Genomic DNA, 25,457 nt, shown 5'->3' on the forward strand with positions numbered 1-25,457 from the left:
CACACCCAAAACCCTACGTGTTGATAATTTATCTTCACATGCCTCTAAACCCTTCTCACTTCACTGCTCTGCTTTTCCTCTCGAGCTCATCCTCAATCAACCTCACGTCTTCCATGGCATCTCACTGAGACACCGACCCAGACAGAGAGACTCTCTGTGTAAGTTTCTCAATTCTATTCTCTCCAATCTGTAGACCAACCCAACCCAAACTTACTTTGTTTTTGTTTTTCTCTTTTCATTTCCCTCGCTCTTCTTCTATTTTCTGCAAAATTCTTATGGCTTTCTTTGTTTTCGCTACTCCAAGTGGTTTTGGGCTTAATTCAGAATATAATTGAATAATTTGCACTTGATTGAAAATTTAACATTCGTTGATGTTAATCCATTACTTTATGTATATATACTTTTCGTTTTCAAACCGAATGGAAAAGAAAGAAAGTAAGAGAAATGATTTCCTTCTTTCTATACTTCTAGATACTGAAGTTTTAGTGCAATTACATGAGGAAATGAAGGTTTATTTATTTATTTTTTATTGGGAGTTGCAGATACCGGAAGCGGAAAATACCCACAAGGGAAAAATCATGGAGATTAAGAGGAAAACACCTGTACAACTTGAAGGTCTTGACACCATGTACTTAGGTAACAAGCGTAACCTCTTTCTCTATCTCTCTTTTTTTCTTAAAAAAAAAAAAATTAAGAAAGAAATAAAGTATTGAATACAAATAGAACCAATTTTGAAGTTATGCTATCCAAGAGGAAGCTCAATTACCCAACCTATATGCTATACTTACAACTTCATGCTCAACAAAAAGCTGAACAATACATACCGGAAGCCCAATTATTCCAAAAACCCATGATATGTTGTTGTGAAGCAACAGTAGACATTTCATATATTTTCTGTTGCTCTTATATTTCTCTCCTTCCTTTGCAATTAAACCCCCACTACAAGCCTTATTTTTTTCTTCTTTCAAAATGATAATTATATTTTATTTTTATTATTAATTTTAAAGGAACGAATGTAACTTGTTTGACAATAATTAAGAAAACAACGATATGAAGCCTAAAAGGACAAGAGGTATAGAGGATTGCCAAAACCGAAAAGCACTCATTGAACCTCTGTTTTTTGTGCAATAGCTTACATAACAATGATCTGTAGTTTAGAAGACATTATATGGTTCGTATACACTTATTTAAGCTTATGCCACAAGAATCTATTTTGATGTTTACCCCGAATGGTTGGAGTATCTAATATTATGATTACTGAGTCAGAAAACAAATATCCTACACAAATGGACATTGAAAACTATGCCGCTACTGCCGGATTGACTTCCAAGCAGATTCAGTGTTGGTTTGTTGAGAAAAGAAGAAAGGAGAAAAGAGAAAATGTAATAACTATATCATCAAATTCAACTTCAAAGGAGAAACATGCTGCTAGAAAGGTGGTTGCACGTTCTTTATCTTCCAAACGCCAAAAGGCATCTACTACTAAGAACATAATTTCCCAGGATTTGTTTACCCCAGACTACATTCTCAGAAGGGTCTTTCGGAAGGATGGTCCTCCTCTTGGTGTGGAATTTGATTCTCCTTCTTCAGGAGACCTTCTCCATTGCAAAGGTACGCAGTAGGATTGATTCACTACTTTATAGAATTATAATTTAAGGCTTTCGTCCTAATGTTTGGAAATGTGATTTTCTTTTGTTCTGTGAGCTTACTCAAATCAAAAAATTACTAGGGCTTTTGAATGTGTATTGAAGGTTTTATAAACTTAGCTTGTCTAAATCCTTCTTCATCTTAGCATTAATTATTGTTGATGGTCTTTCTTTGAGCATTTGAGCCTCTGTTTAAAAAACTTTATTAATGTATTGTTTACTGGTGCTTAGCTACTTGCTACTTGTCTAGTTCTTGCCTTAAACATTTTGGCTTTGTATCCGTTTTTTATATCTATAGAATGTGTTGTTTGACAGCTGTACTGTAATAAAAACCAGTCTGCTTGTGAATAGTATTACAGTGAGAGTATTTTCCTGGATAATTTTTTAGTCCACGTCTTTATGTGGTTTAATGATTATTCTTATTGCTGTGTTCTTTTTCTGCCAATCTGCTCTTTTTACTTTGTTTTTCATTATGACTTTAGATTTTGGATGTGTTTTCACACACTTCTTGATTTTTTGTTGCTGTTCTCTACTTCTCTTAGATTCCGAAATTTGTTATTCTTCTTGCAAAGAGAGCCAGAGAGCGGCTAAAAGGACGAAGGTACCTGAAACGAAATTTTAGAAAAGCTTCTTCTTTTAGTTATTTTTTATATTTGGCTTAGGCCACATATTTTCTGTTGGGAGTAAATGAACCTCTTTCTTGAACCTTTGATATTCATACGGGCTTCTTTCTTCTTCCTTTACTTGGCACCATTTTCCAATTTTTTAACTAACAGTATGATCTCAATTAGGTTTCCAAGCATGCTTTCATAAATACGATTTGTAGTGGCAAGAATGCACCATCAAAGAAGCATGGTATGGGTAAAGGTTTAATGACAGCATGGCGGGTAATTAATCCTCATGCTGGAGATTATCCTACCAGCATCGATTTTACCAATGAAGAAACTGGACCATCAATTTCAAAATCTGTTGCACGAAATCCACACATTCAAGCTAGAAAACCAAAAAACCAAAAAATTCTTACTGTAAGTCATTTAGACGGTGTTGCATACTTTTCTATTTCCTTATAAGCTTGATTGAGGGTTTATGGATTGAATATTTTCAAAATTTATTTGAATTTTAATTTGAAAAAAGTTTACTGGTAGGCTGAAAGGTTGGTTGCTTATTTAGATACAGGGAAGGCTAAGGGACAAATTACAAGAGAAGAAGAAGAAGAAACATTTTGTTAAAAGAAGAGAGGTAAGTACCTATTTGTTATAGAAATGCGATCTGTGCGTTCACAATCTCTTAGATATTCTATACATAACATGTTGTTACATTCCAGGTGAAATCTTACAAAGATGCAAATCAGAAGCCGACGGGCAAAACAAAATGTGAACTTGCTTTGGAGGGAGGACATTCTCAAGAAAGTTTAAATCAGATTTCAATGCTCGTGGATGATGAAGAGTTGGAGAGCAGAGAATTACAAGCAGTATCAAATAGACCGCGGTGTTCTGGTCATTCTACTACTGGACATCAAGGTATTTGGATCAGTTTTTCAGGGAACTACTTAATCAGAAGCTTGTCCACTTATTTTAAAAGTTTAATCTTTAATTCTTTTGGCATGAGCAGTTGCTTACAATTGTATTTTAGCAGAGTGGTCTTGAGTTTAAATGATACTTTCCACTTAAAGCTGGAGTTCAGTTGTGTGATACATATTCACCCATCTTTTTACTTTTTATTCTCGAATTAATGATTATAAAATATTTAAGTAGAATTTGTTTTCATCTGTCAGATCTGTTGGCAAATTTTCCACCAAATTCTGTCAAGATGAAGCAGCCTTTCAGTATGCAACCTTGGGATTCATCTCCAGAGATTGTCAAAAAGTTTTTTAAGGTGCAAATATGCCTAAGATGTTTACTGTTACCCTATTTAATGAAGTCCATGTCCTCTCTTTCTCTCTCCCTCTCTCTCTCTCTCTCTCTCTCTCTCTCTCTCTCTCTCTCTCTCTCTCTCTCTCTTTTTGATGTCTTTATTATTACCAATATGCTCGTGAAGAAAGATTCTGTATTTGTTTATAGCATTTTATTATCATTCTGATAGTTTGGCTCTGTTTGATTTTGTAGATTGTTCTTTTATTTTATTGTCACTAAGTATGTGTATTAAATACTCTTGTATATTTAACTACTGGTTCAACATGGGAGGAATTAATCTCCCTCTTGTATTCTGAATGCTAATCATTTCAATGAAGTTGATATTTCATTTTCAAAAAAAAAAAAAAAATACTCTTGTATATTTAACTACTGGTGGTTCAACATGGCTTAAATTGATAAAAACCTTTTGAAAAATTAATCAATTATGTCTATTTGTGAATAGAGAATCTTGTAATAATTTTGTTCTCTTTAAATGTTTGTAGTTACTAATCTCTCGTTTTTCATTAGGCTAATCATTCTTTTGTTTTGTTGCCCCTGATAATCTATAAAGTAGATGTGATTAAAACTTCCAAGCTATCTATAGGCTGTGTAGCAGCTTTTGGTTTGTAAAGGCTGCTTCAAGCATATAATATCACTTAACTTGATTACATTCAGGCCTTATGTGTAGGATTTTTCTACCCCATAACAACTGAACTGGCCTGCATTTCAGTAGAGAACAGTTCGTGCATATCTGATGCTCTGTGCCTCTTCCATTATATGTTTGTAGACTCACTTAACCCTGTCCATTTTGTCTTTTCTTGTTAGGAAACAACAATTCTTAACCGGGTTTGGTTAAAGGTTGAATTTCTCTTTGCGTTTGATTCTTATAAGAAAAAACATGCTTAACTCTCTCCTAAGTTACTGCTACTTACTAAAGATTCCATCTATTCATTTCGTTTCTAATTGAGTTGCTTGATCATGAAATCACTAAAGTTGTTTAAAGTGTATTTTTCTGGAACCATTTGTATGTTATTTGTCAATAACACTGTTCCTGGCTTATAGAAAATGTGTCACCCTTTTTGTTTTCTCTCTTTTGAAATGCTGGCGTCCACCCAGCTGTTTCTCTTCTTTCTGTGTTTTGAAATGGCAATGCATTGGGACATTTAGTTGAGACAATTATCTATCATTGGCATTAATGCTAAAAAATGTGTTGACTTTTGCTGGCAGGTTTTCCATTTCCTCTATACTTATTCTCTTGTCGTTGATGTTTGCCCATTCACCCTTGATGAGTTTGCTCAAGCATTTCATGACAAGGTTTCATTCCATCTTTAATGCAACTTTGCTTTCCATCCGCCTGTAACATTTTGTTTTCTCTTTTTGATCTTACCTCCTTCGATTTGAGTTCTTTCGGTTGATATAATATGTTCTCTGAAACGCCTTTCAGGATTCCTTGTTACTTGGGAAAATTCATATGGCCCTATTGAAGCATCTTTTATCAGACATTGAACTGGAGCTCAACAATGAATCTTTGCGTCATCAGAGTAAATCTTGCAACTATCTTGCATTGCTTCACATGGTAAGTTAAAAAAAAAAAAGGAAAAAAACATCCTCACATGGGGTTTATAAACTGTAGAAGTGAGCTTTAGGCTGTGACATTGCAAGCTTAGTGCTATTTAAAATCCAAATATATTTATATTTGTTCAAGTTCTCTCCAGTGGCAGAATAGCTCTACACTCTGAAAGATGTGGTCTGTTGCAAAAGTCCTCATATGAAATATTCATGCATGATTATTATTTTGATTGGGAATTCGAATATGGGACCTCATTTTTGTGAAAAATATAATAGCAATGATTAGGCTATGCCTACAACCACATGCAAGTTTATTGTTTATTGATAATACCAAATGGAAGTATTCAATGTTTTGGCTTCTTGATTAATAATATTGCAGGTGGAAAATCAAGATTTTTCCTTGGAGTTTTGGGGGAGATCATTAAATCCTCTAACCTGGACAGAGATACTGCGACAAATATTGGTTGCATCTGGTTTTGGTGCTAAACAAAGTTCCATTCGAAGGGAAACCTTTGATAAGGTATTCAAACATTTAATGATAGTGGCACTGATAAAGCTTCACATTGGATCTAGTAGACTAAATGCATAATTATATTAATATTTTTCAAGCTTGAATAATTTTTCTGCCAAACAAGCATGGCGTCTGTTAAAATTGATATAGCATTGCATTAGATGGTATTTACTGCTTTTTTGCTTCATAAATGCGAACCTAATACTTGGGAAACATAACTATTATCCAGTTAAGTAACTGCTTTAGAATCAGTTAATCCTACAATGTTTAATAGATTTATGTCAACAATAATCCTCACTGCAAGGTTTCATTATTTCATCGAATGGTTTGATTTTCTAGTTCTAACTTCTAATAAGTTCCAAGTATATTAGGTGGTTCTATGAGTACTTGATGTAATGATTTTGAAGGTTTATATCTTTTCCTGATTTACATAGGAATCGGTTTAATCCTACGATGAGAACTATTATCTTCTACAAATTTTGTACTCTTTTTTCATCTACATAATATCAGCCCATGTTTTCATAGGAAGTGCATCTTATGGTGAAGTCCGGTCTACATCCTGGCACTTTGAAGGGTGTATTATTTCAAATTTTGCTTGAACAAGGAAACAGTGGATTGAAAGTTTCTGACATGGCAAAGTCTTTTCGAGTAAGTTACTCAAATGCCAACTTTTTTTCTTGGGAGGAAGATAAAAGCAAAGTGAACATGCTCTTTCTCCGCCATTCATCTTTAATCAATTATATTAAATACGAAAACATTCAACTTATATCAGCAACGGATTTTGTTTTGTCTTGAAGATTGTCGATTTAAAATTGGCCACCACTACTGAGGAATTGGAGTGTTTAATATGTTCAATGTTATCAAGTGACATAACTTTATTTGAAAAGATCTCACCGAGTACATATCGTCTACGGATAAACTCTATCCTTAAGAAGGTAGAGGAACTTCAGTCAGATACCGAAGACTCTGGAGCAGTTGATGATGGCTGCAGTGAGAGTGATGCATATAGTAGTGATGAAGACTCAAGATGTGATGCAGAAGATTCCACTCTTATAGAAGTGATGAAATTGAACAAACCGAAAAATCAAAATGGCTTATCAAACAATTACACTGAAATTGATGAGAGCCATCCTGGTGAGTCATGGCTATTAGGACTGATGGAAAGTGAATATTCAGATCTAAGCATTGAAGAAAAGTTGAATGTCATGGTAGCTTTAATTGATCTGCTTCGTGCAGGATCCAGCATCAGAATGGAGGTAATCATTTATCTTCTTGCATCGTTATCCCACGAATAACATGCAATGATTGTTATGAATTATGATTAAAAGTAATTTGGCAATGAAAACTTAGTTGCTTCGTAGGTCTTCCAATTATCCGAGTAGGATTGTTTTGGTTAAGTTCTTTAAATTAATTAGTTCTCAAATTGGACTCATAATTTTAAATCAGCTTAGCCATTACTAGCGGATGGAGGAAAAACAGCTGATTTGTACTATTTCTCTCCATCATTTTGAATAAGCAGTGGCTCAGGCAGGAAACCAATTATCACTTTTCCCTTTTTTTATTTTTTTATATATAATTGAAAACAGGAACCTCCAGAAACTATTGCTGAATGTGTTCCTAGCACCTACCATTCTACTTCGGGAGCAAAGATTAAGAGGTCATCAGCTAAGCATCAAAACCTGCTTGGTTCATCTTGGGGACATCTTGGACAATTACAGGGCATAAAAGAAGCTTATGCATACTGGAACTGTCATGCAATAGATTCATTTTCATCAATCTCAAAGCTTTGCGAGAGACCCTCTTATAAGGAAAATGTTGCAAAACATACAGAAGTGTGGGTTGGTCTACATCCAATGCAGTCTGTATTTTTGGGGTCCGATCGTAGGTACAATAGATACTGGCTATTCTTAGGCCCCTGTAATGCAAATGATCCAGGCCATAGGAGGATTTATTTCGAATCTTTTAAGGATGGTCATTGGGAGGTGATTGACACAAAAGAGGTGATATTTCTAGCTCTTTTTTCTCGTGTGTGTGTGGCTTCATTTTCCCATCCACACACATACAAAAAAATAAAATTGATTTTATAGATTCACACATATTTACATATTTGAAATCTTTCATGGTTGTATCTACATGGATTAATGTAATTGATCAATAATTTTTGTATCTCTTCATATGGCTATCAAGTGCAGGCTTTGTGTGCCTTGTTAGAAGTTTTGGATGACAGAGGTAAACGAGAGGCTCTACTCATTGAATCTTTAGAAAAACGGCAAGCATGTCTGTGTGAAACAATGTCTAGTAGAATGGTAAATAGTAATGGGAGTGGACATTTGACACATTTTGATCAATCTGACCTGACTATCATCCGGGAAGACAGTTATTCTCCATTATCTGATGTAGATAACAATCTGACCTTGACTGATGTCATGTGTGATTCTTTGCCTTCATCTGGGGCCATAGTTATTGAAGTTGGAAATAAGGGAGAAGAACAAAAACAAAAGTGGATCCGTCTTCAAGCATTTGATTCATGGACCTGGAGTGAATTCTACTTGTGTCTTAATGCTGTAAAACATGGTAAAAGGTCATATTTTGATTCACTTACTAGATGTGAATGCTGTCATGATCTATTTTGGAGAGACGAGAAGCACTGCAGAGTATGCCATACCACATTTGAAGTTGATTTTGATCAAGAAGAGAGATACGCTATCCATTTAGCTACATGTAGGGATGATGAAGTTACTGATGTCTTTCCAAAAGTCCTCTCATCGCAGCTCCAGTCACTTAAAGCTGCAATTTATGCAATTGAGGTAGAGATCTCATCTCTTATTTTGCTTTTTATATGCTCTGTCATGTATTTTTTTTATATGGGGTTAAGTTGTGGATGGTACAATGTGCCAGTTCATCATGACCCTCGTTTGATTTGGCCTATAGAAATTAATATTTCCATTTTTATGCAAGGTTGCTTATGAAGTAGAGAGGTGCTTGCAAAACTTTGTGATTTGTTGTAATAATATCATATTTTTCATTACATCCTGGCAAAGAATTTACAGTTCTATCAGAACACCTTTAATTTTTCATTTTTTTAAGTCCTTAATCATTATAGCCTTGGCCTTATTATATGATTTTTTTAAAGCCGTGATGATGTCCAGTGATTTCTCACTAGAGCTTTTCGCGACTTTCTTTGGAAATGTTTGTCAATGGTTTTTTTTATTTTATTTTTTATTTTTTTGCCATTGTATGGGAAAATTGCTCAATTCTAGCAACAAGTGAAACTTAATTTTGCTTATAGCTTATATAGAAGCGAAGCTTGGACATCACTAACACGATGCCCAATAGAGATATACATTACGAAAACTGGATGGTATCATTGGAATAGTAGTGATTGGGTTCATGATAGGAAATGACTTGTGTTAGTTCTATATGGATTTCATGCTTTTTGCCTATGTTCCTTAAAATATTATCATTTAATGGGGGTGGGTTGGGCATACTTTTTTTTATTTTAATGTTTTGAGAATAATTGTCACCTTACGTAAACCCAAGTGGGGTAGAAGTTAGGCTTGTAGTTTAACCCCATAAAGTCTGAGGTTCAACTCTCTCATGAGTAGGTAAGGCGAGGATCCATTCAAAAGAAAAAGAATAATTGTTTCTTCTTCCCCATTCATTTGTGCAGTCTGTTATGCCAGAAGACGCTTTAATTGGTGCTTGGACAAAATCTGCTCACAAGTTATGGGTCAAACGACTCAGACGCACCTCATCTTTGCAAGAGCTTATGCAGGTCACAACCCTTTAGTTTATCTATTCATTGTTATGTTTTTTCCGCATAGAAAATTTGATTTGAATATATTTTCATAACACAAACACTTTGATGAAAAGCTTTCTCAGTATGCATGCTTTTTTCTTTCAGAATCACTCAGTATGCATGAGTTAATAAGGTCTGTTTGAAAATTTCTAGTTTTTAAGCTGCACATTTTTATTCTTTTTATTCTCATCTTGCAGGTTCTCACAGATTTTATCGGTGCCATCAATGAAAGCTGGTTGAGTCAATGCAATGTTTTACCAGGTTCTTATGATGGTGAAGAATTGATTGCATGCTTTACAACATTGCCACAAACCACATCTGCAGTTGCACTCTGGTTGTCGAAATTAGATGCCTTAGTTAGTCCGTACTTGGAAAGAGGTCATTCCGGAAAAATAGGAAGAAGAAATTGTCAATAGAAAAGGTATTGTCTATTGGTTCAGTGATACTATCTCTAGTATGAATCATAGACTTATTGCTCGCTTGGGAGTGTTTCTGCTATCTTGCTCAAATACTTTTTAGTTGTCTGCCCTTATAACTGTCTTCCTTGATGATTAGCGGTTCGTTTTTTGGATGATCAGCTAAAGATCTGCCCTTATAAACTAGGATTCGGTTTAGATATATCATGTGAAAATATCTTTTGAAGACTTGTTAAATAATAGAACAAAAATGTCCATTATTATCAGAACAAAAATGTTTATTATCTTAACATTAGTTCTCAACCTGAAATGCTTTCTTATGTGTTAGAAGTAAGATAATCATGGTCTGAATCTACCTTGTGTAATGATCTCATGTAGGTATGAAGCTTTGAATCCACAGTCAGCCGTGGAGGACAGGAGCTTACTCTATTTTGTGTTAGGAAAACGTCCGGCTTTTGAAATCCAAGAAGAATCAAGCTATTGAGTGGTTTAGATGTACAGAATTTAGGACACTTAAAATGACTATTTTATGGCATTTATCAACAGCCCTCCTTTTCTTTGGGTAAGTTTACTCTTTTGCGAGCTCTGATCAGATTTAATGTCTGTCTGAGCTCATATTACATACATTCTGTGTATGTAGGAAATAAATTTTGTCCAGTGTACAGTCTAAAGGAAGAAAAAGGTTTCTGAGCTTTGTCGATTTCATTTTCAGCACATCTCACCTTCTCAATTTCAAAATAAATATAATGTATTTACTTATATTATATTTCTTATTTTTACCATTAAAAAAAAACAGTTTGTTCTATATTGCAAATTGGTGTTGTTGGGATTGGATCATCAACATTTGAAATGTTACATTTGGTTTCTGCTTTCTTGTCTTGTGAATTGATTTAAACTATGGCAGTTAGGCATATCTGAGGAGTATGGCTTGGCTTAACAAAAAGAAAAAACAAAGGGGACTTTACATATTATTAATAAAAGTAATGACAAATATGTGAGTTAAAAAATAATATAATCAAATTAGATAACTTATTATGTATGTGAGATTCTAATATATCATTAAAATTAAATTAGATAAATTATATTCTTGTACATATAAGTAATAACAACAAATTATATCCATTTAACTCATAGCACCAAAATATATATGGTAACAAAATAAAAAATAGAATACTAAATAATATCAAAGTAAATAATTTTGAAGATTAGTAGTGCTCCTTAATAAAAATAAACTATTTAATTAATTGTATTAGAAATAAAGTTAATATGTAATACAAAATAAAGAAGAGTACTAAATACTAAATAGTATCTAACTAATATTCCTATTGGATTCTCACAAGTAGTTATAATATATAACAATCTTAATTTTATTAGTGGAAGAAAAATAAGATACTAATATAATAGTGCATAAAGGTATGCAATTCAATTACAACCGATCGATCTAATAGTTACGGATATTCAATTATAATTGGATCGAATCGGATGTAAAATTTGAAAATCCAATCTGATCGGATCGGTTGTTGGATCGAACATCCGATTCAATGGATAACCGACCAAATCGATCCAATTATCATCCAATCCAATGGTTATCCAATTCTATTTATATATTTTTAAAATACGTTTATAATTTTATATATTTAATGAATTTTATTTAAAAATATATATTAATTAATTTAATATACATTTAACACATGAGATTAAAGAAAAAAATTCTTAAATTTAAAATAATAATTCTCATCTTCCTAAACGCTAATAAAATTGTCAATACGTATTGAATAAATTTTATTTTTTAACAGTTTTATTATGAGATCATGAGAATTATGTTGGACTAAACTAATGTTTATTATATATGTTGGATTATTATACTTTTAAATTATAGTTATATATATATTTCTTTTTAATGAAATTAACTTAAATGGTAGCTAAAATGAATTGGATGGATCCAATCCAATCCAATAAAAAATCTGTCAATGCATCTAATGGTTGGAACCGATCCAATCCAATACATCCATTGGATTGGATCGGATGACTCAATTCAACTGGATTGGATCGGATGAAAAAAAATTCAATATCCAATAAATAATTGGATTGGATCGGTTGGTCCAAATCTATTGGATGTGGTAATTAGTATAATTACCTAATTAATAATGTGGTAATTAAATTATAAATATTTATTATTCTTGTTATAAAGTATTATAAATTGGATATATTAAAATATATATAACAAAGTAATTATTTATAATATAAAGTGGTATGTAAATTTTCCTACATTTTATCAAAGAGAAAGAGAGACTAAATATAACTCATTTGAAATTTTAAATGAATTTTTAGTTTGCAACTTAAATTTTGATTATCTTTTGTTATCATTATTTAAGTTTTAGTTTTCCATTAATACAGTCTTTTTCTTTCTTTCTCGAAAGGGAAATTGGGTTTTTGTTGATAAAATAAAAAGGCTAATTAGTAATTTTTCTCCCTGAACTTTCACATGTACTAAATCTTGCTCCTGAACTTTTTTTGTCGTTAAAAATTCCCCCTAAACTATTAAGATTGTTAAATTTAAGCTTTTGTCTAATTTTAATAAAAAGATTCTAATATGGATGAAAGTTCAAGATGCATGATTTAGTACATATCAAAGTTTGAGGGACATGATTTGGTAGATATCAAAGTCTGAAGAGCATGATTTAGTACATAAACAATCACTGAAACAGTAAAATGGAATGAAATTAGACAAAAGTCTTTAAATTTAACAATCTCAATAGTTCGGAGGGAATTTTTAACAACTAAAAAAGTTCAGAGAGCACGATTTACTACATGTCAAAGTTCAGAGAAAAATTACTAATTAGCCAAATAAAAATGAAAAATAAAAATAAAATGAGGTAGTAAAGTACTATTGTTGTTTAACTTAACCTAGTAATAAAATAAAATAAAAATATAGAAACACAAAAGAACCCATAGAAACGGGGTCGTGTCACTAGAGCGGTACGGTATTCAACTAGTCTCGTTCGTTCTCCTTCGTTGTTTTTGGTGGTGACTGAGACTTGGGAAGTCGCTACGCCACTCGGAATCGGAAGAAGATGGGTACTCAACCCAGAAGAAAGTCCAATAAGCCACCGCTCAACCCCAACTGGGCTAATCTTCTAAAGGTGCTTTCTTATAAGTTCTACTCTATACAAACCTTATATATCATATAATATGTCACTTCATAACCTTCTTCTTAATTTTAATTTTTTTTTTTTTTTACAGACACTGCCTAGCCATGGCTCAAAACCTTCAAAACAATCTGATGACACAGAAGAATCGGAGACTCGCATATTAGGTACCTAAAAAATGTTTCTTTACTCAATTTGTTATTATGACTACTTTTTTGTAACTTGCTTTATTAGCTATTGTTTCACTTTAAGAAAAATTGTTTTCTGGGTATTGGGGTCAATGGGGTTAACAGTTTAATTGATTATTTTCTTTGTTTTGATGAATTGATTGTTTTTTATTTTTCAGGGAAGCGAAAGGAGAGGTCAGATTCCCAAATTTCAGTCAATCCTCTTACTCCTGTTAATGATGATTTTAGGTAATTCTACTGTAATGGTTTGTCTAGTTGTTGTGAAATATTTATATTATATATATTTGTATATGAATATCTTAGTTTGGTATTGGGAAATATGTAGTTTACAATACTAGAAAATGTGTGGAGCAACTATTGAAACACTCTCATTTATAGTAATCCTGTTTTTAGCTTGGACTCTCTTCTTTCGAAGGGAAAAAAAGAAAATGTCATGCTTCTGAAAAGCTGATCTTATAATATTTTTGACAGTGTAACAGATGCCATAGCCATGGATTGTGAAATGGTTGGCGTTGGTCAAGGAAACAAAAGCGCTCTTGGGAGAGCTACTCTGGTCAGTTTGTTTTTCGGCACCTCCTGCTCATTGTATACTAGACTCTTTGATTTTGATACTTGAACTTGAAAGTCCTGTGTTGGTATCTTAGTAACATATTAGAGGATTGTTTAGTTTTTCCCTTTTGCAGTATAAGACTAAACTAGTTGGAATGTACATGTTATGTTACTGTCTTATTGTGTGAGACAGCGTATTCTTAAATGTCAAATTATTTAGCAAAGCATTTTGTTTACTTTCCTGTCTCTGACTAGTGTTGCTTCCATGCCAGGTCAATCAGTGGGGAAATGTTATCTATGATGAGTTTGTTCGGCCAATAGAGCGGGTTGTTGATTTTCGGACTCAAATTAGTGGCATCCGACCCCAAGACCTGAGAAAAGGTTAATTTTGTCAAATTTCTATCCAGCTTGCTATTTAGAAATCATACTTTTATTTTGTGTTCGCTTTCAGCTAGCATATTGACTGCTTGTTAAAGTTGAATGCTCAATGGGACTTCTGGAAAGTTTTGACTATCATCTGTAGCAAACAGTTTCTCTATAATAATACAATATAATTGGATAAGTTGAAAATTAAAAACATAACAAAAGGAATCATAGTAATGATAAGGGCTACTACTATTATCATGTATAAGCCCATTTCCCACTTTTTTTCTTTAACTTATCTTTCACCATTTTAAATTTTGTCACAATTCCATGATTGATTTTTGATAATAATGATTTGGTTGTTAAAATTGGTTTTGTGGTTGGAATTTGTAGATTTACAAACCAATTTATCTTTAAATTGTATTCATATTTAAGGTGTGCCTTGTTCATGCTTTGATTTTATCTTTCAGCAAAAGATTTTCGCACAGTTCAGAATAAAGTGGCTGAGTTGACTAAAGGAAGGATTCTCGTGGGCCATGCCTTGCGCAATGATCTTAAGGTATCTAGTTCTGGATTTTACTATGCTTTAGAGAAATATATACGTGGATTGGAACCATTAATATGAGAATTTTTGTTGGATAGGCATTGCTACTAAGTCATCCCAAGAAGGACGTACGAGATACATCAGAGTATCCACCATTTCTAAGGTAAATTATGCCTCTCCTATTTATACTTTTGCAATTGAAAGTTGAAATTTGTTGCTCTTCACCTTTACTACAACATCGGCTAATATACGTGTGGGGTTTGTTGAGCAGAGAGGGGAGCAGCAGGGCACTTCGGCATCTTGCAGCTGAATTTCTTAATGTGGAAATCCAAAACGGGGAGCATTGCCCGGTTAGTGTTTTGAACTTAGGCTTACACTACTTTTCTGCCTGATCATTATATTCCACTAATTAAATAAGAACATTATTACTACCTTGGTTAACATAGATCAATGCCATTCCTTGAATCAATGAAACTTGTAGAATGATACAAATCTGTTGTGTGATTCTTAATACTGTTTTAGATACAAGATGCTCGTGCCGCAATGGTGCTCTATCAGAATAACAAAAAAATATGGGAAAAATTGGCCAAAGATCAGATAAGACTCAAAGAAAAACAGAACAAACGAAGACCAAAAAAGAAAAGGAAACTGGGAGATGATCTGAATGCTGGCCCTGCTCCAACTTCCCTATAGTCTTGATAGTTTATCCCGTTTAACTGAAAAATCAACCTTTATCTTAAAGAATCAAAGCGCAATCAATTGCAAAATTTCATGACGGGGGAAGGAAGAAGAACAAGGAAAAACTGAACAAGAACTTGCTGAAACCGAAAACCACATTGGCATAAATTGTAATTTTCTCCGTTTTGTTTTGTTTTGTTTTTTATTTTGTAGGGATTTATTCTTCAATTTAAATGTTATGAGCCAAGGCTATTTTTGCACTAATGAGGTTTATGTACCAAACAAGACTTAATTGTAGAATTATTGTTTTGAGCAGTTAAAATGTCAAATAGTGAGTAGTTGTGAACATTGATATGATTTGGCAGTGCAACCTAAAAAGTTTCCTATGCTACAAAGCTTTTGAGCTTTTTGTGAAGTTTGGTTTGGACCACTGCCTCTGCCCCCTTAGTCCTCAGTCACTCATACTTTTTTTTTTTGACTTCTCATTTGAAAGCATACAATTCCAAGAACAGCTCTCGAGCTACCATGAATTGTGTACTTCCCCAATGCAAAATGCTGTTGAACGATGTCGCTTTTATTTTTCAGGTCTTACATTTCTATATATATAGATATATACTTTTTATAAATTATATATAAAAAAAATTCTCAAACTATTGGATTTTCCTTTAGAATATGCTAGGGAAATTTGAGTTTATATGGTTTTTTTTTTCTATGTTCTATATCTCTCTCATTTATTGTCTTGTTTTCATTGTCTTGTCTTGTAGAAGCACAAAAACTCAAATGGAACAATATTACTCAATAAAATTTTTAAGTTGAATTGCAAACTAAATTGCTCTCTTTAAAATATTTGTGACACTGCCCATGTATGTACAATCAGTCAGAAATTACCAATCGTCTCCATGATAAAATAACTCAATCAAAATAGAGAAAATTCTTAAAAAAGAGCTGTGGAATTGTTTAGTAATTTTCAAGATTCTACCTGTATGTCTAACCATGTTTCACTATTTTATTTTAAAAAGACAATCTTAACTAAACATAATTGTTTATTAGTGCAATTTTTATATATGGCACTAGCTTAACTAAGTTGCCGTTTGGGGAAAAAAACTCTTGGTAGCTAGAAAAGGAAAACCCTAATTAACTGTTTATAACGATCTCTTGAGAAGGAACAGACAAGACAGAACACCTCCGTTCACACGATATTTCTTTCTTTATTCATATTATTATATTATAAAGAAAGAAAAAAGAAATGGTGTGTGGGTAAGGAAAGGACACGAGCAAGAAGATATTAACCAATAAGAAGAGAAAGAAGAAGAAAAATAAAAGTGAAGAAAGGATAGAACAGTAAGAGCACACGTCGGCCTTCTCATATTCAATACCAAAATCCTCCACGTAACCATTTTCAACCAATAACCTTCTTTCACTAGATCTTTTTCTCTCTCTCTCTCTCCTATTCATCATTTTTTAGTGGTTCCTTTTTTTTATTAATTAAAACTAAAATATTCTCTCTTTCAAACCCTCCCAACATATTTGGTACCTATATATATATTTAAGCTGAGAAGATTTTTATAGAGGATTCGTTAATGGCGATGATGAGCTTATTTTAAATAAGATATATATATATATTTGTTTGTATATAAACAGTTATTGTAGGAGTACTGACTGAATGGAAATCGCAGCGGCGACGGCGACGGCGAAGACGCCGTCGCTGTGGCCGTCTTCATTGGAATCCATTTGCGGTTTCAGGATCAGTTCTTCTCACATTAACACAACCACCACTTTTAGATTCCAACAACCACATCACCGTCTGCTTCTCTCTTGTTCTCAGGGTGCTCGTGCTTCTCAGCCTATCAAGAAGAAAACTCGTACGACTCGATCTAGTCCTAAACCCAAACCCAAACCCAAAACCTTAGGGCTTGATACTCCCACTAAAAAAGTTGACTACCAACCCAGAAAGACTAATCAGGTGGACCAGGTCAGTTATCTTTTGCTTAATTAAACTGTTGTTTTGTGTAATTTTTAGTTGTAGCTCTTCCAATCGTGATGGGAAAAATGGTTAATGCTGTACTGGTTGTTAGGACTCAGATGAGTTTTTGTTTTAATGGCTTTGGTAGTGTGAGAACTTGTTCGTTGTTTATTTCTTTATTTGTTTGTGCTTTGGTTTTATGAGAAAGATGAACCTTTGCTAGAATTTTACAACTTGGGAAGCTTCGCAATTAGTATAGTGAAGAAAATTTTTGGTGTCAATTAACTGCTTCAGAATGCTGTCAAAAGTTCTAATCAAACAAAGAAGGATTCAATTGATTGGGTTAGTAAGCAATGTGCACAAGTAGACAAATCTTTCGTAGTTGGAGATTTATCCTGATTGGGTCAATACACCCAGCTCTAAGCTTTCAAATCTTCCCACCACATTTCATTCTAAATTCTAGTTTTGATTTAGTTGTATATGTTAGCAGAATGGATTGATATTGTATTTAACTGATCAAATGTCACTTCGGTTTCCTGTTCGTAATTTAGTTGCGCTTGAGAGAGAGACATATTCATCATATGATAAACGAGAAAAATCATTTTCAAAGTAACCATTTTTGACTATATTATCGTGAAAATGTATCTTTCTGGTGACACCATAGTTATGTCAGCTTATGAGAGCAGCTTAGTTTAGCACATTTGGATTAATGTGTAAGAAACATCAACCTACTTTTGTAACGGCTTCAGTACAAACTTCATTTCAGTTTCCTTTTTCTGATGATGATTGCAGGCATCAAAACAGCAACTTAATACCAATTCAAATGCGGATCCTCTTGGCCGCAGGGACCTTGGGAAGAAAGTGGTGAAATGGATTACACAGGGAATGAGGGCTATGGCTGCCGATTTTGCCTCTGCTGAGGTTGGTAATGACAATGGCGATTTCTCTGAGATCCAACAACAAATGGGACCTGGCCTCACCTTTGTAATTCAGGCACAACCTTACCTGAACGCCATCCCAATACCTCTGGGCTTGGAAGCTGTCTGCCTGAAGGCATGCACCCACTATCCCACTCTGTTCGACCATTTCCAAAGGGAACTCCGTGATGTTCTTCAAGATCTTCAACGAAAATCGTTGGTATCAGACTGGCGTGAAACTCGCTCGTGGAAGATGCTCAAGGAGCTGGCTGGCTCTACGCAGCACAGGGCAGTGGCTCGAAAGGCAGCAGGGCAACTACCAAAGAAGAGTGGCCAGAGCGTGTTGGGGATGGATATGGAGAAAGCCAAGGCCATTCAGGACAGGATTGACGAGTTCTCCAACCGCATGTCTGAGCTTCTTCGCATAGAGAGAGATTCTGAGTTAGAGTTCACGCAGGAGGAGTTGGATGCAGTTCCTACACCGGATGTCACCTCTGATTCCACCCGACCAATTGAGTTCTTGGTCAGCCATGGACAAGCTCAGCAAGAACTCTGTGATACAATTTGCAACCTGAATGCGGTCAGCACATCCATTGGACTTGGTGGAATGCATTTGGTGCTGTTCAAGGCTGAAGGAAATCACAAGTTACCGCCCACAACTCTGTCTCCCGGTGACATGGTCTGCGTGAGAAGCTGTGATAGTAGGGGCGCAGGTGCAACCTCTTGCATGCAAGGTTTTGTCAACAACCTTGGGGAAGATGGCTGTACCATTAGTATTGCTCTCGAATCTCGTCATGGAGATCCTACCTTTTCCAAACTCTTTGGGAAGAACGTTCGCATTGATCGCATTCCTGGCTTGGCTGATGTGCTCACATACGAGGTGTGACTCTTACTATTAAATTTTGCCGACCATTTTATATTTGATTCTTCTTTTCACGAGTGATGAGTGTGCCTTTGCTGTTTTCATTTACAGCGCAATTGTGAAGCCCTTATGCTGCTTCAGAAGAATGGTTTAAGAAAGAAAAATCCTTCACTTGCAGTTATAGCTACACTATTTGGAGACAAAGAAGATATGGCATGGTTGGAGGAAAATCAAGTTGTGGATTGGGGTGAACAAGAATTGAGTGAAGAATCGATAAATGGGACTCTTGATGAGGCTCAACGAAGAGCACTTGGCTTAGGTTTAAATAAGAAGCGACCTGTATTGGTAATCCAAGGGCCTCCCGGTACTGGAAAGACAGTTTTGCTGAAGGAATTGATAGCACTTGCAGTTCAACAAGGTGAAAGAGTGCTTGTTACAGCACCTACAAATGCAGCTGTTGACAACATGGTTGATAAACTTTCACGTATCGGTTTGAATATTGTCCGGGTTGGCAATCCAGCTCGTATATCTCCAACTGTAGCATCAAAGTCTCTGGCAGAAATTGTCAATTCTAAGCTCGCCGATTTTCGAGATGAGTTTGACAGGAAAAGGGCGGATCTTAGAAAAGACCTGAGGCAGTGTTTGAAGGATGACTCATTAGCCGCTGGCATTCGCCAACTTCTAAAGCAGCTTGCGAAAACGTTGAAAAAGAAGGAAAAAGAAGCTGTTAGGGAAGTACTATCCAGTGCTCAAGTCGTTCTTGCCACTAACACAGGAGCAGCCGACCCTTTGGTTCGAAAGCTAGATACCTTTGATCTTGTTGTTATAGACGAAGCAGGGCAAGCAATCGAACCTGCTTGCTGGATTCCAATACAGCAAGGAAAGCGTTGCATTCTTGCTGGTGACCAGTGTCAGCTTGCTCCTGTCATTCTATCTAGAAAAGCATTAGAAAGCGGCCTAGGAGTATCTCTACTGGAGAGAGCTGCTAGTTTACACGGAGGCCTTCTTACCACCATGCTAACGACACAACATCGGATGAATGATGCAATAGCCAGTTGGGCGTCCAAAGAAATGTATGAAGGTTTGCTCAAGTCCTCTCCAGCTGTCTCTTCTCATCTTTTGGTAGATTCTGCATTTGTCAAGGTATCACAGCAGCCCAGCCCACTCGTTATTTCTCTGTTCATTTTCCATTTCTTTCAGAAACTGTGGTTTATGAGTTCACTCATACTGACTGGTTTTGAATTCACTGTTTAAGCCTACTTGGGTAACACTATGCCCACTTCTCTTGCTGGACACGAGAATGCCATATGGAAGTTTATCAATGGGCTGCGAGGAGCATTTAGACCCAGCAGGCACAGGCTCATTGTACAACCAAGGGGAAGCAGACATTGTTGTGCAACATGTCTTTTCTTTGATATATTCTGGTTAGTTTAACCACTTCATCTACCACATTAGTGATATTTTTATGCAGTCACTTATAATATGGTATTGGTTACCATACAGGTGTTAGGCCATCAGCTATTGCAGTGCAATCTCCTTATGTTGCTCAAGTGCAGCTCTTGCGGGACAGGCTAGAGGAACATCCCGAGGCTGCAGGAGTTGAAGTTGCCACCATTGATAGCTTCCAAGGTCGGGAAGCTGATGCCGTCATAATATCAATGGTATATTCCAGTCCTAAAAAGAAATGCTATATGCTATGAATGAACCATAACATGTGGTATTTATTACTTGCTGATTTTGCTGCTATAACTTAAAAGGTACGATCGAACACTCTAGGAGCTGTTGGATTTCTTGGAGATAGTAGGAGAATGAATGTTGCCATAACAAGGGCCCGAAAACATGTAGCGGTTGTGTGCGATAGCTCAACGATTTGCCACAACACCTTCCTTGCTAGGCTTCTGCGTCATATCCGTTATTTTGGGAGGGTGAAGCATGCTGAGCCTGGCAGTTTTGGGGGCTCTGGACTCGGCATGAATCCAATGTTGCCTTCCATCAGCTAAGACAGTTTCGGTTTTTGCTCCAAAGGACCATCTCATCTCCTCTCCATCCTTGTTACTGTACAGGTCTTTTTGTTTTACTACCAAAGTAGTGATTATAGTAATACATGGTTATCAATTAGTTTACTGTATATACAACGATCCAATTCATTGATCAAGAACTTGTTTTGAATTCGTCTATACCAGTGGAGAACGAATGCAATTTATATTTCTTCACCACTCTCAAAAAAATTAAATATATATGTATATTTACTCCTCTCCCTCTATATAAATATATATATATATGTATGTATTTAAAATAAATGATTTAGACTTGATGCACCCAAACTAGGAAATCAGATTGCCTAATTGTGTTCGTATTAGAATCATACCTATGTGATTTGTTTCCATAAAGTCTGCAGTTCGAAGCCCTCCTTGGATAGTTATAGGAATGGCAAAAGAGGCGGGGTCTGCCCCGGCCCGCTACTGACCCGACCCGACTCGACAAGCAGTTGTCCTGGCCCGTCACGTCCCGATTAACTCAGAAATTTAATTGGGTCTGACCCGACTTTTTTTTTTTTTTTCCTAACAAACACTAAACAATATTTTCATTATCCAAAAAAAAAAATGATATAATAGAAAATTATAAAGTTTAGGCATTTTGTTTATTTTGTTCTTAATTTTTAAATAAATATCAAGGACATAGGTTATTTGTTAATGTTTTATTATTAGTTATTGTAATTTTACAAGGTAAAATTATTTAATACAGAATAAGATACAAGACATGTTTTTGGTATTTAATTACAAGACTAGTTAAAATGTTAAAAGAGATTGACAAAATTCTTTTTACATATCTTGTTTTCGGTTTTTTTTTTTTTTTTTTATGAGAAATATCTCTTAGTATTTTGCTTGCAAAATAATTAGACCAAATATGTTGGCTTCTATAAGAATTTTTTTATTTAATTACTATTATCATTCTTAACCTAGTTGCTTGTTTTTCATGAATTCATTAAGACATGCTTAAAAATAAATTTCTAAACAAGATTTTAAGTGACACAAACAATAAACAATACCAAAAAAAAAAAATAAGGAATAATTACATAAGACACCATTTTTTGTAAAATATTTACATTTTTACGTTCAAAGAATGTTTTTTTACATTTTTACGGTTTTTCAAAAAATAACACGAAAAATAACATAAAATCAACAAGAAAACAACATAGAAGTAACATGAAAATAACATCAAAATAACAACAAAAAATAACATACATATAACAAAAAATTAACAACAAATGAACAAAATTTCAACATAAAAAGACCGTATTTTATGTAAATAAAATAAAAAAAATCGTAAAAATATTTAAAATTCCGTGAAACCGTATTTTTGTTGTTTTTTTGTTGTTTTTGTGCATTTGTGAAATTAACCCAAAAAATAAAGTTCTAAACAAATTCTCATTTATAATTTGAGTTGAGTTGAAATATCAATTACACTTATATTACTAATAACAAAGTATGTTAATAATAAAAACTAACAATAAAACAACATATATTCTAATCAAGATCAACAACGTAAGGCTCCTGAAAAAAAAAAAACAAAGAAAAATATTAATAATTTATTTGATAAATTACAAAAACTAAACTAGTTACTATTGTTGGATCAACATTAACATCTTCATCATTTATTGTTAAGGTAAAAAAAACAAAACAAAATAAATACTAATTATGAAACATATACACACAAATATATATAAATATTTATTTAATGATATTTACCTTTTTTGTCAGTCACAAATTATGATATTTAATGCTTCTAATGTAAAAGGATGAAGTCTCGATCGATGAGGACTCACATGTCTACCACTAGTGCTGAATGTAGATTCTGAAGCAACAGTGCTAACAGGCATAGCAAACACATCCTTGGTAATCATACTCAACAAAGGGTTTTTGAGGCCCGTCACCTTCCAATAATTGCATATATTAAATGACTTTTCAGTCCTAGGTACCAAGTTCTCCTTCAAATATAAATCTAGTTCAGACTTCATATTTTCTACCCGATAGGAAGCTCTAACAAATCTATCAAAGTTAGAAAGTGCATCCATTCGCCGTTGTTAGGCTAAAATTAGTCTAAGTTTCGGGTCGTATTTTCAGTTAGTTTTCACTCTTTGTTTCTAGTTTTAGGGCTATTTTACGCTTGATTCTTTTGTTTCAGGTCCTTGGGTGTTTAAAGAAAGTATGTACAAGAATTGAGGAAAAGTGGTGAAAGAATCGAGAAGAAAAACCAAAGTTTGTGTCGGCACTGTTCCGGTCGCGGCGGGAACATGCCGGTCGCGACCGGGAACATGCCGCCGCGACGGAAGCGAGAGAGGATCTCGAAGTTTCAAAGTTTAACCCCGTCGCGACGGGGGCTTTGCCAGTCGCGACGGGGACCCCAGTGACGGGATTTTTGGGCAGTTTCGTAATTTCACGAATTTTAAAGATGAGAATTGGTTTAAATAGTGAGGGTTCGTGAAAATTAGGGATTATTCAGAATTGGAACCCTAGAAACAAAGGAGGAGGCTAGAAGAGCGGCTTGTGGCGACTCGGATCAATTGCTTCAACTAGTTCTTTCTCTTCTCTTTAATTTTTCTATGCTATTTTCTGTTTCAATGTTAATTATGGATTTGATTATGGATGTTTTGAACTAAACTCCTATTTAGGGAGAATGATGAATGTTGTTTAAGTTTTTCCTAGTTAATGAATAATTGTCATTCCTCCATCTTGATTATGAACACTATTCATATTTGTGTTTAATTTCCATGTGCAAGATTGATCACCTTTTACATGTTTTATGATCTCAATTCGAAATCTGAAAAGTGAGAATTGAGAATGCTAAAATTGGATAGTCTAGGTTTTGATGTGAAACGAAAGTATTTACATAGCCTTTGTGACATTTAGATTATTGCTTAATGCTGATTTCATGTTAGTTTAATTAAGAGATTAATTAGAGAGCATGAGATTTAGAACCTAGAAGATCTGAAAAGAGCTAGGTTAATTTATAATCTGTCATTCACTTCAAGAGAAGGATAGCAATTAGACATTAACATTGGTAACTTAACAACAGGATTCGTCTCCCTATTCTCTCATCTTGATTAATATTCACTTGTTTCTTTAAGTTTCTTGAATTCCTTTCTTCCTTTTTCAATCATAAATACTTTTGATTTGCCAAATAGAATTATAAGTATAGTTTAGTAGTAATTAATCCAATTCCCTGTGGTTCGACCTCACTTGCATGAGTATACTACTTGATTGCGTGCACTTGCGTAGTAATTAATAATTTTCGCAACAAGTTTTTGGCGCCGTTGCCGGGGAATTGTATAAAGATTAATATTACCCAAAATTATACTAACTTCTACTTTGGTTTATTTTTCTTGCTAATTACTAATCTTTTTCTTGCAATATTTTCGTTATCTATTTCAGGAATCCTAGTGTATGCGCGCGTCGAGGACAAGCGGTCATATTACCGATTGATCCTGAAATCGAGAAAACTTGTAGGAGAAACCGAAAGAACAAGAGGCAAGAAAGAGTTTCAGCAATTGCTGAAACAACAGAAATCATGGCTGCTAATGTGAATGCGAATGTTGTAAATAACGGCAATAATGGTGGTGCCGTGGAAGACCAAGCTAATGGCCGTAGCTTGAGAGATTACATTCTCCCTACTCTGACGGGAGTGCAGTCATGTATCAGGCCACCGGCAGTGGATGCGAATAACTTTGAGATCAAACCTGCCATACTTCAAATGGTGCGGTCTTCGATTCGGTTTGGTGGCCTCCCTTCTGAAGATCCTAATCTGCATCTCTCGAACTTCATGGAACTTTGTGAGACTTTTAAAGTCAATGGAGTTAGTGATGATGCCATTCGTTTGAGACTGTTTCCATTCTCACTTAGAGAAAGAGCCAAGAGTTGGTTAATCTCCTTGCCACCAAATTCCATAGCAACATGGACAGACTTAGCAACTAAATTTCGTCTAAGTTCTTTCCCCAAAGAAAAGTCTCGCTAAGCCGCGAGGAGAGATCAACAATTTCGTCAACAAGAGAATGAGTCTCTCTATGAGTCTTGGGAGAGGTTCAAGGACTTAATCAGAAAGTGTCCTCATCATGGTATTGAGAAGTGGATGCTGGTTCATAATTTCTATAACGGGTTGGTTGGTAACACTAGAACTCTAATAGATGTAGCAGCTGGCGGAGCCTTTATGAGAAAGAGTGCTAATGAGGCGTATGATCTATTGGAGGAGATGGCTCTAAACAACCAGCAGTGGCCAACTGAAAGGAGTCAATCTAAGAAGGTAGCTGGTGTGTTAGAGGTTGATGCCATTACAAAGCTGACAGCTCAGGTTGAGACCCTAACAAAGCTGATCGCAGTGCAAGCCAAACAAGCTCAAGTGGTTTGTGAGATATGT

At 34.7% G+C, this 25,457-nt stretch overlaps 3 protein-coding genes and 1 non-coding gene across 5 annotated transcripts; 3 read left to right on the top strand and 1 right to left on the bottom strand.

The window, feature by feature from the left end:
- LOC115706053 (homeobox-DDT domain protein RLT3) lies at positions 1 to 10,702 on the top strand. Of its 2 annotated transcripts, XR_009685264.1 has the most exons (19): positions 1 to 158; positions 543 to 636; positions 1,267 to 1,611; positions 2,189 to 2,247; positions 2,438 to 2,671; positions 2,817 to 2,885; positions 2,971 to 3,166; positions 3,421 to 3,521; positions 4,766 to 4,852; positions 4,983 to 5,114; positions 5,487 to 5,627; positions 6,144 to 6,266; positions 6,416 to 6,874; positions 7,205 to 7,618; positions 7,811 to 8,425; positions 9,289 to 9,393; positions 9,615 to 9,838; positions 10,212 to 10,395; positions 10,474 to 10,702. XR_009685264.1 is itself a non-coding variant. In XM_030633567.2 (18 exons), the coding sequence occupies exons 2-17, from the start codon at positions 579 to 581 to the stop codon at positions 9,831 to 9,833; spliced, it is 3,357 nt and encodes a 1,118-aa protein (XP_030489427.2). In that variant the 5' UTR covers positions 1 to 158; positions 543 to 578; the 3' UTR covers positions 9,834 to 9,838; positions 10,212 to 10,702. The 2 variants fall into 2 exon arrangements, 1 of the variants encoding a protein (XP_030489427.2); XM_030633567.2 differs by having other exon boundaries at positions 10,212 to 10,702.
- A 2,048-nt stretch (positions 10,703 to 12,750) lies between these two features.
- LOC115708247 (uncharacterized) lies at positions 12,751 to 15,652 on the top strand. Its single transcript, XM_030636466.2, has 9 exons — positions 12,751 to 12,976; positions 13,077 to 13,149; positions 13,329 to 13,398; positions 13,642 to 13,723; positions 13,992 to 14,100; positions 14,553 to 14,641; positions 14,725 to 14,789; positions 14,898 to 14,976; positions 15,149 to 15,652. The coding sequence occupies exons 1-9, from the start codon at positions 12,908 to 12,910 to the stop codon at positions 15,317 to 15,319; spliced, it is 807 nt and encodes a 268-aa protein (XP_030492326.2). The 5' UTR covers positions 12,751 to 12,907; the 3' UTR covers positions 15,320 to 15,652.
- Positions 15,653 to 16,617: 965 nt separating this feature from the next.
- LOC115705693 (uncharacterized) lies at positions 16,618 to 21,259 on the top strand. Its single transcript, XM_030633096.2, has 6 exons — positions 16,618 to 17,276; positions 18,060 to 19,064; positions 19,158 to 20,189; positions 20,302 to 20,470; positions 20,550 to 20,707; positions 20,804 to 21,259. Exons 1-6 carry the CDS (start codon positions 16,968 to 16,970, stop codon positions 21,044 to 21,046), a joined length of 2,916 nt encoding a protein of 971 aa, XP_030488956.2. The 5' UTR covers positions 16,618 to 16,967; the 3' UTR covers positions 21,047 to 21,259.
- Positions 21,260 to 25,056: 3,797 nt separating this feature from the next.
- On the bottom strand, positions 25,057 to 25,162 carry LOC133033814 (small nucleolar RNA R71). Its single transcript, XR_009685876.1, has one exon. It is a non-coding gene; the product is annotated as a small nucleolar RNA R71 (small nucleolar RNA).
- Between the last annotated feature and the right edge of the window lie 295 nt (positions 25,163 to 25,457).

Source organism: Cannabis sativa, chromosome 1, assembly GCF_029168945.1.
Source record: "Cannabis sativa cultivar Pink pepper isolate KNU-18-1 chromosome 1, ASM2916894v1, whole genome shotgun sequence".
NCBI lineage: Eukaryota > Viridiplantae > Streptophyta > Magnoliopsida > Rosales > Cannabaceae > Cannabis > Cannabis sativa.